The 13,263-nt window shown below is 45.2% G+C and overlaps 1 protein-coding gene across 5 annotated transcripts in view; it reads right to left on the reverse strand.

Moving 5' to 3' along the window:
• The window catches only part of HECTD4 (HECT domain E3 ubiquitin protein ligase 4), a 179,885-nt gene that overhangs the window by 28,147 nt on the left and 138,475 nt on the right, over positions 1–13,263 (reverse strand). For all 5 annotated transcript variants that reach the window (XM_075996573.1, XM_075996572.1, XM_075996571.1 and 2 more), the window contains exons 49-55: positions 12,778–12,941; positions 10,601–10,838; positions 9,696–9,832; positions 9,079–9,205; positions 6,371–6,508; positions 4,406–4,542; positions 1,980–2,140 (exon numbers count right to left, since the gene is read on the reverse strand). In XM_075996573.1, the coding sequence (XP_075852688.1) occupies positions 1,980–2,140; positions 4,406–4,542; positions 6,371–6,508; positions 9,079–9,205; positions 9,696–9,832; positions 10,601–10,838; positions 12,778–12,941 (1,102 nt within the window). The remainder of the gene's footprint in view (positions 1–1,979; positions 2,141–4,405; positions 4,543–6,370; positions 6,509–9,078; positions 9,206–9,695; positions 9,833–10,600; positions 10,839–12,777; positions 12,942–13,263) is intronic.

A 13,263-nucleotide genomic window follows, 5' to 3' on the forward strand; every position in this document is an offset into this window, starting at 1 on the left:
AGCCCAGCAGTTTGAGGGTGCAGTGAGCTATGAAGATGCCACTGCACTCTATCCCAGGTGACAGAGCAAGACCCTGTCTAAAATAAAATAAAATAAAAACAAGCAAAAACGTCAAATCGTGGGAGAGAACGAAAATGCCGTATGGTGTTGTGACAGAGTGACTGGACAGTTACTGCAGACGGCAGGAGAAGAACTTTTTGAAGCAGTGACTATTCGCTGAGATCCAAGCGAGACAGCCACGCACAGACGCCGAGCGCCAAGGAGGGAGTGAGCTTGCTGTGTGACAGCCGCAGAGGGGAGGCGACAGGCTCGGGGGCTCACGTTTGAGTTCTACTCCAACAGAAGTGCAAAGCCAGGGGGAAGTCTGCGTTAGAGGAGCGAGGCCCATCTGCCGTGTGTGTGAGGGCCACTCTGGCTGTGGCGGCAGGAGAAGGGTAAGGCCCGGGCTGGCGAGGTGGGGGCGAGACGTGTTTCGGAGGAAGACGCGACAGGCCTTGCTGATAGGTCTCGGGTGACTGAGGAAAAGGATGGCTCACCGTGCCCCTTCCAGACATGGGAAGGCCAGTGACGGAGGCGGCTCTGGGGAAAATTCTAGATTCCACCTCACAGGCTGCACTTTGGGTACTTATTAGATTACTGGTGAGTAAAGGTCAGAAAACCCGTTCCTCGTCTCCATTAGGACTGCCCTTGGTCACTGGGCCTTTAGCTCAGTTCTTCTGAAAACCTGGCCAACATCAGCAGCAATATGGCTGGGCATTGCTCAGCGGAAAAATGACCCAGCTGGCGAGCTGCACCTGTACTGGGAGGACTGTGAGAAAGAACATTCTCGGTGGGAAGCACGGCTTCAAGGCTTCCCCATGGTGACTCTGTGGCCAGGATTGTTGGCAAGCTATGCCAGTGGGGTTGTCACAGAGATACTGGCTTCATGTGAACACTGCCGTGTGACATCTATCCTTCACACCTGAGTTGTCACTTGGGTGGGTGGGATCAGACGACAGCCCCAGACTTTGGTGTGGGTGACTACCGTAAGGACTCCTGCTGAAGAAACGCCCATGCTGGTCCCCTGTGGCACACCAGGCTTCCCGTCCTGCGTCTCGCTAAGTAAAGGTAATGCCAAGTGGGCCCTATTTTGGTCTCGTGAACTTGACTGCCTAATTGAACATAAGGCCACCCAAATGCAGCAATCCAATATCCAAGTGGAGATGGCCAGGAGGCAACTGGACACGTGTACCTGTACCTGGAGTCCCAGTGGGAGATCAAAGCTGCAGACTTACTCATGTTCATTCGAAGTGGACAAGACAATGAGAAATTATGACAGCTATTGGAGGAACAGCATGAAAAATAGTTTATGGAAACTTTTACTAGAGAACTGCCTGCCTTTATTATTGTATTTTCCTCTGAATTGTGGCAAGAACTTTTTAATTTTTGGCACCAGATGTCACTGAGGCGTTGCAAGAATTTTTAAGCCTGAAAGGAACAATTCACAGGGGAACTGGTGCTGGTGGACGTGGGGGAACTTTGCCAGATCTTCACGTTTCAACACACTGGCAGCAGGCACATGCCTGTGGCACCTTTGCTCCCTTCCAGAACCCCGCACGGGGCCAGGCACAAAGCAAGCAATCACGCGATGACCTGCCCAGCTGAACAGAGAAATGACCTGGCTGCTCACGCAGTGCCTGGACACGTTCTTATCTCTCCTTGACTTGCTTTACCCTTCGTAACTTTTCCACTCTTCAAACCTCTGGCCACCCCCCCCCCCCTGAACTCACAGCGCCGTGCATGTGGCACAGGCCAGGTGCTTCTGAGACCGCCCGGCTTTCCTTCCCAACGCCTGCAGTTTTCTGTTACTTTTACTAGCTGCCTTTTCTCCTGCTAGCTTTGAAGGAAATGCCTTCTTGTCAAGGAAAAATAGTACACGTGGTAAAACCGGTGAGTAAACGAATTTCTGTGACCCATTAGAAAGAAGGGCTCAATTTTACCTGTGAATTTGAAGGTTGGTGTTGTCCAGGGTGACCAGCCCATTGGTGGCAGTCCTTCGGTAGCCCGCTGGGGGCCTTTCCAACATGTCAATAGGATACCAGTATCGCACCAGCACACCTTCGCTCCGCAGGTACGTTTCCACCTGCACCAGTTCGTTCACCTACGACAGAAAAGGGAAACGTCCATTTGTTCTTCTGAGCATCGTCTTTGTTTTCCCACTGTAAGTGTGTGTGGTATGTGTATATGCATATTCTAAGTCTAGGCTTTTAGATATTATGCTTGTAATTTGGATTTAATTACTATTTCCTGGACAAAATAAATCAGGTGAAAGAGAATTCACATTTTGAAACACACATTACACGTTTATACTATTAATATGGAAACTTGTTATATACTTTAATAAAATAGTTAACATTAGGAATCATGGAGATTTTAAACACATTCTTAAATGTAAATTTAAGTTAACTATATAATAGAAAGGCAATAGTCAGTTATTAAAAAAAACCCCTTCATATCAAAATAGAAAAAAATACAGATATATATCTCACCAGACTAAAATGTATATATTACCAGACTACCAAAAAAAATACTGGTTTCATGCCATTGATAGAGTCTAAAAGTTCAAAGACACCTACTGATAGTTTTAGTTTTTCTATACCAAATGGAAAATTTTAATTGATACAACAAATTAAAAAGATCTTCAATATAATAATAAGTTAGCAATTTAAAGAGAATAGTGCTATACTTTAGTACACACTGTTGCCAGGTAAAATTTATGTTCATTGTTTTTATGTTAATAATTTCTTAAAAGCAAGAAATCTATCTGATAGCTCTATTTTATTGCTAGGAAAATAAAAAGTAAGCTCATACATATGCATTCTGGATTCAAATACCAGTGCAATTTTTATTTAGGATTACAACAAAGAGAATCACATTACTTGAGAAATACCACAGTGATTATTATAATGCAATTTCTATTTTCCTAATTTTTACTTTCACACATTTCCATTGCTGAAAAATATTGCCAATAATGTCAGAATTTTGTAGCAGAAGGCAGTGGGAGATTAGTAGTATTACTAGTATTATTGATGGAATTTTCCATTTGAAGGGTCATCTCTGTAAACCCTCTAAAAACTTTAATGATTTAAATTAAGTTCCGATAAAAGAGTCAGTTGATGATGTGAATTTTTTAAAGGTAAATTTCAAAGCATTAATGCTACCTAACACGACCTGTATCTCTCTAGATAGATACCAGAGTGTGTATCTAGATAGTGACAGATAATTCTTCACTGGATACTCTTAGGCTTGATCTGTATTTTCAACAGTTTTTCTTGCAGGGAAACTTCTTCAACGTAAGTATGCGCGTGCAGCCTTGAGCCACATAGTCACAGCTTCCAAACAGGATTCCGTTTTCAAAAGGAAGCTTCAGCTTTGCCCTCTCACTCCCTCTGTGCCTTCTGCACCCCATCCCTCCAAATGCTGGCTGAGCCCATGAAAGCTTTGCAAAATGGAGAAGAAAACTACTGATCTAATCTAATTCCATACACTCATTTTACAGATATGGAGCCTGAGGCCGAAAGAACCAGTGAGATAATGTGAGCAAAATCACAGAACTACTTTTTTTGGGGGGGTTTTTTTTGTGGTTTTTTTTTTGAGACAGAGTCTCACACTGTGTTGCCCAGGCTAGAGTGAGTGCCGTGGCGTCAGCCTAGCTCACAGCAACCTCAAACTCCTGGGCTCAAGCAATCCTGCTGCCTCAGCCTCCCGAGTAGCTGGGACTATAGGCATGTGCCACCATGCCCAGATAATTTTTTCCATCTATATTAGTTGGCCAATTAATTTCTTTCTATTTATAGTAGAGACGGGGTCTTGCTCTTGCTCTGGTTTTGAACTCCTGACCTCGAGCAATCCGCCCGCCTCGGCCTCCCAGAGTACTAGGATTACAGGTGTGAGCCACCGCGCCCAGCCTAACTACTTCTTTGATTTGGGTCCATATAACCATCATCACAGTGACAGACCATCCGTTCATCAAGGACAATGGGAGAATCTTCCCTTGGAACTTGGTAGATACCATGTAGGGGCAGTTTGAACATAGTTGACATAAAATAAGGGCCGGGGCGGTATGGTCTGAAGGCGCAGACAGCATTGAGACTTAAGAGCTCATCATCTGTCACCAGCCCCGATCTGAGCCCATGACATAATCTCAGGCCAGTCATTTGCCACCACAGCACTGAGGCTTAGTTTCTTGGTGCCTAAGTCAAAGAGAAACCGTCTGTATAATCACTTTTTAAAGTATGTGGAGTCTGGGCACGCAAGCCTCGGTATACGGAAAAGGGCTTATTTATTTATTTTTTTTCTTTTTTCTTTCCCCTGGAATTTTGAAGTTACGGAAAAGGGCTTATTAATCGAATGGCCGGTCACTCACCGAATCGACATCCAGGACGACTCCATGAAGCCCAAAGGTTTTCAGCATCCCCCGGATGGCAAACTTTGGCAGAGCAGTTCCAACAGTACTGCTGGTGACGTTATTGCTGTCCGGAGAGCGAGTTACTACCGTGAGACCTGCGGAGGGTGGAGGAAGACGTTTCTTCGGGAGGAAATACCGTTATCATCCTGGGACCCTATATTTTAAGTATAGCTAAGCTATAGCCAAGCAGCTCTGCAGCCTTTAACCATATCCTCACAGTTTTGTTATAACCAAAGAGGAACACAGCCTACCCTGGAAGATAATACAACAAAATGTTGTAAAAACTCTTACAATTTAAGAATAAAAAGACAAGCCAATTAAAAACGGGCAGAGGGTTTGAGTAAGTGTTCCTACAAAGAGAAATGAACAGATATGCAGGAAAAGACATTTAACATCTTTAGTTATTAGGGAAATGCAAGTCAAAGCCATAATGAGATACTACTTTACACCCAACTAGAATAGCTAATATCAAAAAGATAATAACAAGTGCTGACAAGGATGTGGAGAAATAGGAACACTCATACACTGCTCGTGGGAATGTGAAACGGTGCAGCCGCTTTGGAAAACAGTTTGGTAGCTCCTCAAAAAGTTAAAAATGAAGTTATCATATGACCTAGCAATTCCACTCCTGCATATTTATGCCCCCAAAATATGAAAATACATCTACACAAAAATATATACACAAATGTTCATAGCAGCATTACTCATAATAACCAAAAAGTGGAAACAAGTCAAATGTCCATTGATAGATAAATAAACAAAATGTGGTCTATCCATACAATGGAAGATTTGGCCATAAAAAGAAATGAAGATATGAATGAACCTTGAAAAAATTATGCTAAGTGAAAGAAGCCAGATATAAAAAGATCACATGGCTTTTCATATAGGATTCCATTCATATGAAATGTCCAGGACTGGAAAATCCACAAAGACAGAAAGTAAATCAGTGGGTCATGGGGCTCGAGGAGGAAGAAATGGGGAGTGATGAGGTAATAGGATTTCTTTTTAGGGTAATGAAAATGTCCTGCAATTAACGGTGATGGTTTGATGGTTGTATAACTTTGCGAATACACTAAAAACCACTGAATTGTCTACTTTAAAAGAGTATTTTAGGGGATGTGAATTATATCTCAAAAGAAAAAAGGGGAAAGTAATATACACTCCTTTTGCTTCCCATGATGTTCTGGTATTATTGTGAAAGTCTTCTGGTAAACTCTAAAAATGAGTGGATTTAACTTCTCTTTTTTGTGTTTTTCTGTATTTTCCTCATTTCTCCAAAATATGCAATAGATTTTTAATCAAAAGAATATATTCTGGGCCGGGCACAGTGGCTCACGCCTGTTATCCTACCACTCTGGGAGGGCAAGGCAGAAGGATCGCTTGAGCTCAGGAGTTTGAAGCCAGCCTGAGCAAGAGCGAGACTAGAAAAAATTAGCCAGGCGTGGTGGTGAATGCCTGTAGTTCCAGCTACTCAGGAGGCTGAGGCAGGAGGATCACTGGAGCTCAGGAGTTTGAGGTTACAGTGAGCTAAGACGATGCCATGGCACTCTACCTAGGGTGACAGAATGAGACTGTGCCTCCAAAAAAAAAAAAATTGTATTCAAATTCTAACTGGCCCAGGACAGCCACACATATGTGGTTTATTATCTCAGAAGCCAATACTAAGCCCGAGAGGCCCACATGGGATCTGCAGCCCAGACTCCACTTCCCTCCCTGTAAGACTGCCCGGCCTCACCCAGCTCATGCCGTGAGCTGTGGGAAGTGGGAGAGGCCCTAAGAGGCCTTATGTCTACTTGTGCCCCACAGGGGGTCAAGCCACTTAGAGTCACCCTAGGAGAGCCACCAGCGGCTTGTCTCATGTTTTAGAAAATTCAAGTTCTCATTTCACAGGAAATTTCACAGGTGAAGTGAGGAAAGCAAAACCTTTTCGAACTTTATCAATTGTGAACTTGTTTGCTTCATCTTTAATGTCTTCGATGGTGGGAAGATAAAGGTCTCTCGGGATGCCACCGTTCTCCTCATAGAGAAACTCAACAGTCTGTCTGGCGATATCCACCATGCCTGAAAAATATAACAGTCTGGGTGACTCTCTAAAGACTACATGATCTTCAGGTCAAACACTGTATTCTAGACTTGTATCTAGAATAAAAGGATAAGAGAATCTGTCAAACACCATTTTTATACGAGTACATAGCCTTTTGGGGAAGGTAATTACACACTGTCTACACCAAGTTGAAAATACTAAATGCACTACTTCTAGAAATGTCTCACATCTCTCCCACAGAAAGACAAGCACTAGTCTGCAAAGGCACAAAAATGCACTGCGGCACTGTTGGGAGATGATAATACAGAAAAGGAAATAACCAAAGTGTTCACCAATACAGAATGGCTAAAAATGATGGCACATTATTATGCAGTCATTTCATTTTAGTTAAATCAAAATAACTAAAGTGCAAATGGAGAGGAAGAAGAAAGGGAGGGTGATGTTCATTTCTTACTGTATACATTTTTGTGCTGTGTTTGATTTCTACTGTAAGAAACACTTGTTGCTTATTTAAGAGAGGCAGAGGGCTACGTCAGCTTCTTCTATCTACGACTGTGATTTGCTCTGTTCTGCCTTCCTAGGGACAACATATCACTATGTTTGAAAACAACAGGCACTATGGATTAATAACCAAAAAAATAAATGTCCAAAGACCAGAGGAAGAAAAGCATCGTGGAGGCCGGGCGCGGTGGCTCACGCCTGTAATCCTAGCATTCTGGGAGGCCAAGCTGGGTGGATTGTTTGAGCTCAGAAGTTCGAGACTAGCCTGAGCAAGAGTGAGACCCCCATTTCTACTAAAAATAGAAAGAAATTACTTGGAAAGTTAAAAATATATAGAAAAAATTATCTGGGCATGGTGGCTCATTCCTGTAGTCCCAGCTACTTAGAAGGCTGAGGCAGCAGGATCGCTTGAGCCCAAGAGTTTAAGGTTGCTGTCATCTAGGCTGATGCCATGGCACTCACTCTAGCCCTGGCAACAAAGCAAGACTGTCTCAAAAAAAAAAAAAAGCATCGTGGGCAGGACAGTGAGGCAGGCACAACGTCTCCACCCGCTGTCGCTGCCCAGGACGTTGTGGGTGAAAGAACGGGTATTGGCAGTACCTGCTTTTACATGTGGCCTGGCTCCCTCCCACGAATCTACCTCTCTTCTACCCACTGGCCTTGCTACAATGAAAAGGCATAGCAAAATTTTTTTTTGAGACAGAGTCTCACTTTGTTGCCTGGGCTATAGTACAGAGGCGTCAGCCTAGCTCACAGCAACCTCAAATTCCTGGGCTCAAGTGATACTACTGCCCCAGACTCCCAAGTAGCTGGGACTACAGGCATGCCACCATGCCCGGCTAATTTTTTCTATTTTTAGTAGAGATAGGGTATTGCTCTTGGGTCAAGCTGGTCTTGAACTCCTGAGCTCAAGCGATCCTCCTGCCTTGGCCTCCCAGAGTGCTAGGATTACAGGCATGAGCCACGATACCTGGCCATAGCAATTTTCTGAGCACACTATAAAAGGGGTTACCATTAGAGAAGGATGCTTTTGGAAAGAAGTATTGAAGAGAATTAATAAGAAAGTGTGAGGCCGGGCGTGGTGGCTCACGCCTGTAATCCTAGCTCTTGGGAGGCCGAGGCGGGCGGATTGCTCAAGGTCAGGAGTTCAAAACCAGCCTGAGCAAGAGCGAGACCCTGTCTCTACTATAAATAGAAAGAAATTAATTGGCCAACTGATATGTATATAAAAAATTAGCCGGACATGGTGGCGCATGCCTGTAGTCCCAGCTACTCGGGAGGCTGAGGCAGAAGGATCGCTTGAGCCCAGGAGTTTGAGGTTGCTGTGAGCTAGGCTGAGGCCACGGCACTCACTCTAGCCTGGACAACAAAGCGAGACTCTGTCTCAAAAAAAAAAAAAAGAAAGTGTGGCCTGATATTAAAAGATTATGGAACAATAATCTTTGTAATGTTTTCAAAAGGAATAGTGGGGATAAAAAAAATACTGTATAATAATCCGGGACTAGTGGGAGATTGCCAAATCAAACCTTCCAGAGCACAGGTTCTATTTTAAAGAAGAGGAAACCAGGCCGTGCATGGTGGCTCATGCCTGTAATCCTACTACTTTGGGAGGCTGAAGCAAGAGGATCACTTGAGCTCAGGAGTTTGACACCAGCTGAGCAAGAGCGAGACCCCGCTCTCTCTCTACAAATAAGAGAAAAAGAAAGAGAGGGAAAAAAAGCAAAGAAAAAGAGTATAAAGCTGAGGAAAACTCAGAGACATTGAGTAACCTCAAGCCCGCAGGGAATAGCACATGGGACTTCAGACATGGCTGCTGACCACCAGGCCACAGAGTTTCCCATTATAACCACACCAGCTTCAGTACAGCAGACATCAACCCAAAACACTGAGTTAAATACAAGCAAATAAAAGCCCAGCAAGGAAAGCAGAAGCCCACAGAGTTCACTAAAGGGATGGGTAGAACACACTGGCAAATCTGGCACAACGTAACACGAGCCCCTCTTTCCTGATTTACATTTTGATTTCCATCTAACCTAGCTCTTCAAGTCATGACGTAAGCTCCCGAGGAGAACAAAAGGCACCAGACCTAGTTGCAGAGCACCCTTGATCTGGTCCAGGCCGGATTTCCGCTCTGCTTCGTTGCGGAAGCGTCTCCGGATGGTAGGAAAGACCTTGGTCTCCCATGCTTTCACCAGCAGGGCGTAGTGGTCCTCCTGGAAGGAGAAGGGACCTTCGTGAGCAGAGCAATGCCTCACGCAGGCATCACTCCGTCCCTAACTTACAGTCCTCGCCAGGGGGCTCGCCCCACCCCAACGCCAGGGACAGAGACACAAGGTGTGGACTCCTGTGCTCGACACTCCCCACAGATGCCAAGGAGCAGCCAGAAGCGGCAAGGCCTTCCTGTCTCTCTAAAACAGCCATGGAAACACTTTCACAGGAGCTTACTGCTGAGTTACTACCAAAGTACTTCATTTCTCCAAAACTTGGACCTCCACTGGGCAAAAGGGCCAAACTGATACCACTACTGACAAGGGTTTAGAAAAACGGACACTCCAGGGTCACTGAACACAATGACATAACCGAATGTGTAACAATGCCAGCCTTGTACCCTGACGTCAAAGTCATGCCTTTGAGGCTTGTACCTGCCACCAGGGAGCTGAGCGAACGCTGCCAAATCCTAACCTACACCTGCAGGTCTTTTACCTGCGGGATGTCATCATCGTCGTCGTCATCACTTTCGTCATCTGCAATGGGAGGCGGGTGAGGGTCTGGGCCAGAGGTGATGAAATTCTCATAGCTGAGCTCAACCTTGTAATGACAGGAGGTGTCACTGTCGTATTCTGTAACAAAGCACAAGAACAGTGAATTCTAAACAAGAGCAGGCCAGAAAAATCATTAACTTCTCCCCCTTAGACAAACTGGATTCTCCTAATGTGTGTGATAGGAAGACTCCTAGTACACCGAGGAATTTTAAAGCAGAGTCAAGGAATACTAATCATCTATAATTACCCTGAATCCTACAATGGTTTTAGTGAGTATAATTCATGCAACTCAGAGAAGAATTTGGAAAGTTCTTCACTATGAGAAAGAACTATTAATAAAACACACTCTTAGAATAGTTTGCAAACCAGAATCCCATGGGCCAAATACCGCCCGTAGACATTTTAAGTTTGGCCAGCTCAGTTATATTCAATTTTATTATAAAATAATTCGAATGATCAGAAAAGTTTTTAGTGCACACCTATATACCCACCACCTAGATTGTGCAATTAGCATTTTACTATTCTATCACTGTCTCCATTTTAAACGATTTTTGCAAGTGACTAACATTGTAAAATGAAGAGACTCCATATAAAACTCTGGGATTTTTAACTGCCTTACACCTGGCGTAAGTCCTGCTGGTGCTGAGGACTGGCGGGCTTCCTGCAAGCGGGAATACAATTTCCCGTCCGCCACGCTTCCTCCTGCTCCTGCATCCTCTCACCCGGCCTGTCACCCCATCACCAGTGGTCACTGGAGTCTTCGAACCCTGACTGTGACGCGGATGCCCCAGTTCCATGGGTCCGTGGAATTCATAGCACTCACGGTCCCAGAAGGAAGCGGCTTACGTTGCTGAGCAGTGGCCACGGCCGCAATCCGGCACGGCGGCCCGTGGGTGCCCGGGTCTGATGCAATACTGGTGCCCGCATCGTTGTCGCTGTCCGATGCCATGGCGAAGGGCAGCGCCTCGAAGTTGGCGCTGATCTCTTCCGCCAGGTCGGTGCACAGGTCCGCGGCATTGCGGTGGGCCTGCCCTTCGGCATAGGCAAACGGCCGGGAGCCGAAGTTAGCTCGAGTTTTGGTGTTCTGGAAAGGAGACCAAATGAAGGATTTGGAAGGGCTTAGGTTTACTTTTATTTATTTTGTTAACCCCCTCGGTGCACTTCGCTAAACATCAAATCAGACGAACAGCTCGAGGTGAGGCCAGAGTGAGAAAGCAGGCAGGCGCCGACTGCGCCGGCACGCCGCTCCGCGCTACTCAAGCACTGGGACCGCTCGTGCCCAACACTGTCCCTTCCCGCCTGACACAACTGTGTATGCCATTCTCTCCGCCTGGAGCATTCTGTCCTCCAACCTGGCCTAGTTAACACCAGTTAATACTCCAGACCTGGCTCAAGCAGCACTTCTTCAGGATCAGAGGGACATGATCGGATTTGCTTACTATTTGCTTCTGTGAAGTCTGTGATTCTCATTCACAGCATTTATTAGCTTGTGATTATACACACACACATATTTGTGAAATTATTTGACTGATGTCTAATTCCTCCAACTGATTGTAACCCATGAAGACAGAGACCATATCCAAATTGCTCCTTGTTATATATCCAGAGCTTAGTGTGTGACATATGGTAAGTATTCAATAAATATTTGTTGAATGGATGAATAGATTAGGCTGAGAAATGCTGTCTTAAATTATTGGCATCTTTACTTCATTCAACAAATATAGAGCAAAAAGACTGATGGTATCAGAGACATGGATCAGATCCTACAGAATCCTGTTCTTTTTTTTTTTTCTTTTTCCAAGATGGGGTCTTGCTATATTGTCCAGGCTGGAGTGCAGTAGCTATTTACAGGCACGATCACAGCACACTACAACCTTGAACTCCTGGGCTCAAGTGATCCCGTACCTCATCCTTCTGAATAGCTGTATCTAGAGGTATGTGCATGACTATTCCTGGCATCTTGTAGGGCATTATAAAGATGGCTTTTACAATGAGTGACAGCAGGAAGCCACTGCCTGGTTGACAGTAGAGGAGTGACATTCTAACTAACATTTTTAAGGGATCAGTGTGGCTGCTGTGTGAAAAGACATGTAAAGGGGTAAGAACGGGGGCTGGGAGGGGAGTCAGGGGAATATGTGACAGGCTACCCAAGAGATGATGGTGGCCGGGCAAGGCTGTCAATGGAGGAACGGGACAGTGGTCAGATTCTGGATATCTTTTGAAGGTAGAGCCAATAAGACTTGCTGACATTAGATGTGAAGCATCTAAAAAGAGAGGAGTCAAGGAGCACATCGAGGTTTCTGGCTGTAGCAAGGGAAAGCATGCAGCTGCCATTTCCCGAAACGAGAAGGCTAGGGCAGCAGCAGCTTCGGGTACAGCGCTGGGTTGGGTTCAGGCTCGGACGTGTTAACTGAGACATGCCAATAAGACATGGCGAGATGCTGCCTCGGCTGCCGGGTAAATGAGTGAGGAGTTTGGGGAGAGGTCTGGGATGGAGATGAGAATTTGGAAGCCACCAGCATGTAGTAGGGAAGAATGTTCCACAGAACACTGGATGTTAACAGGTGATCCTCAAAACGCCAAGAGTTCCATGACTAAATACATGTGGGGTGCTGGGTTACATACAGGTGAACTTTTAAATCTTTACTGAAGGCCCCTCCAAGTTTCTCACATACTAAGCAACACAAGAGGATCATTTTCCAAACTTAAACTTGACCACAGAATCATTTTACTGACATGTGAGGGAACACTGGTGTTCCGTGCGGCGGTGTTTGGGAATGGTGGCTAAAAAACGTATCAAAGCGGCTCAGCACTAAACAACTGGTGGAGCACCATCCAACCCAAGACCGTTGGGTGGACGCAAAGGAAGGCCTGTGCTCAGGCTGGCTCTGCCCTTCCTTTTGTCATTGTGAGTCACATACCGAGTACAACGCAGGCACATTTGGTGCCTTTCGTTTGTCCACCCCTGACAAGAACAAATGACTAAGGAGAATCTGTCTTCCTTTCCCAGCAAGGTAACCTGCCTTTTTCTGAATGTGAACCACTGGCCACATGCCACCAGAGACGTCTTCGAGATAGGGCGAGAGGCGCTGCCCGCAGTACGTGAAGTACACCCGGCCCTTGGCTGGCTGCCCTGGAGGCGGCGGGGTCCCCTCGGTTCTCTCCCAGCCAATTCCTGCCACGTCACCTACAGCAGGGAACAGGAGGGAAACAACACATTTTCCCCTGTTTATTGACTATTAACCACATTTCTAATTTGTAGCCAGTGTGACAGCCTACATATCACTATTTATGTCCTTAGTTACCTCTGAAAAGGACATGAAGCTATTGAATTTAAATAGATATAAAGCAACACAATACAAAGAAACCATTTCAAAAAGATGTCAAATTACTTAGAAGGAGGAAAATGCCTAGTGTCCGAGTTAATTGCAATTACACATTCAATTCAGCCTTTATTTTCCTGGCAGCCAAGACAAAAATGGAAAACACTGGGTACAGTTTTTTAAATA

Source organism: Microcebus murinus, chromosome 22, assembly GCF_040939455.1.
Source record: "Microcebus murinus isolate Inina chromosome 22, M.murinus_Inina_mat1.0, whole genome shotgun sequence".
NCBI lineage: Eukaryota > Metazoa > Chordata > Mammalia > Primates > Cheirogaleidae > Microcebus > Microcebus murinus.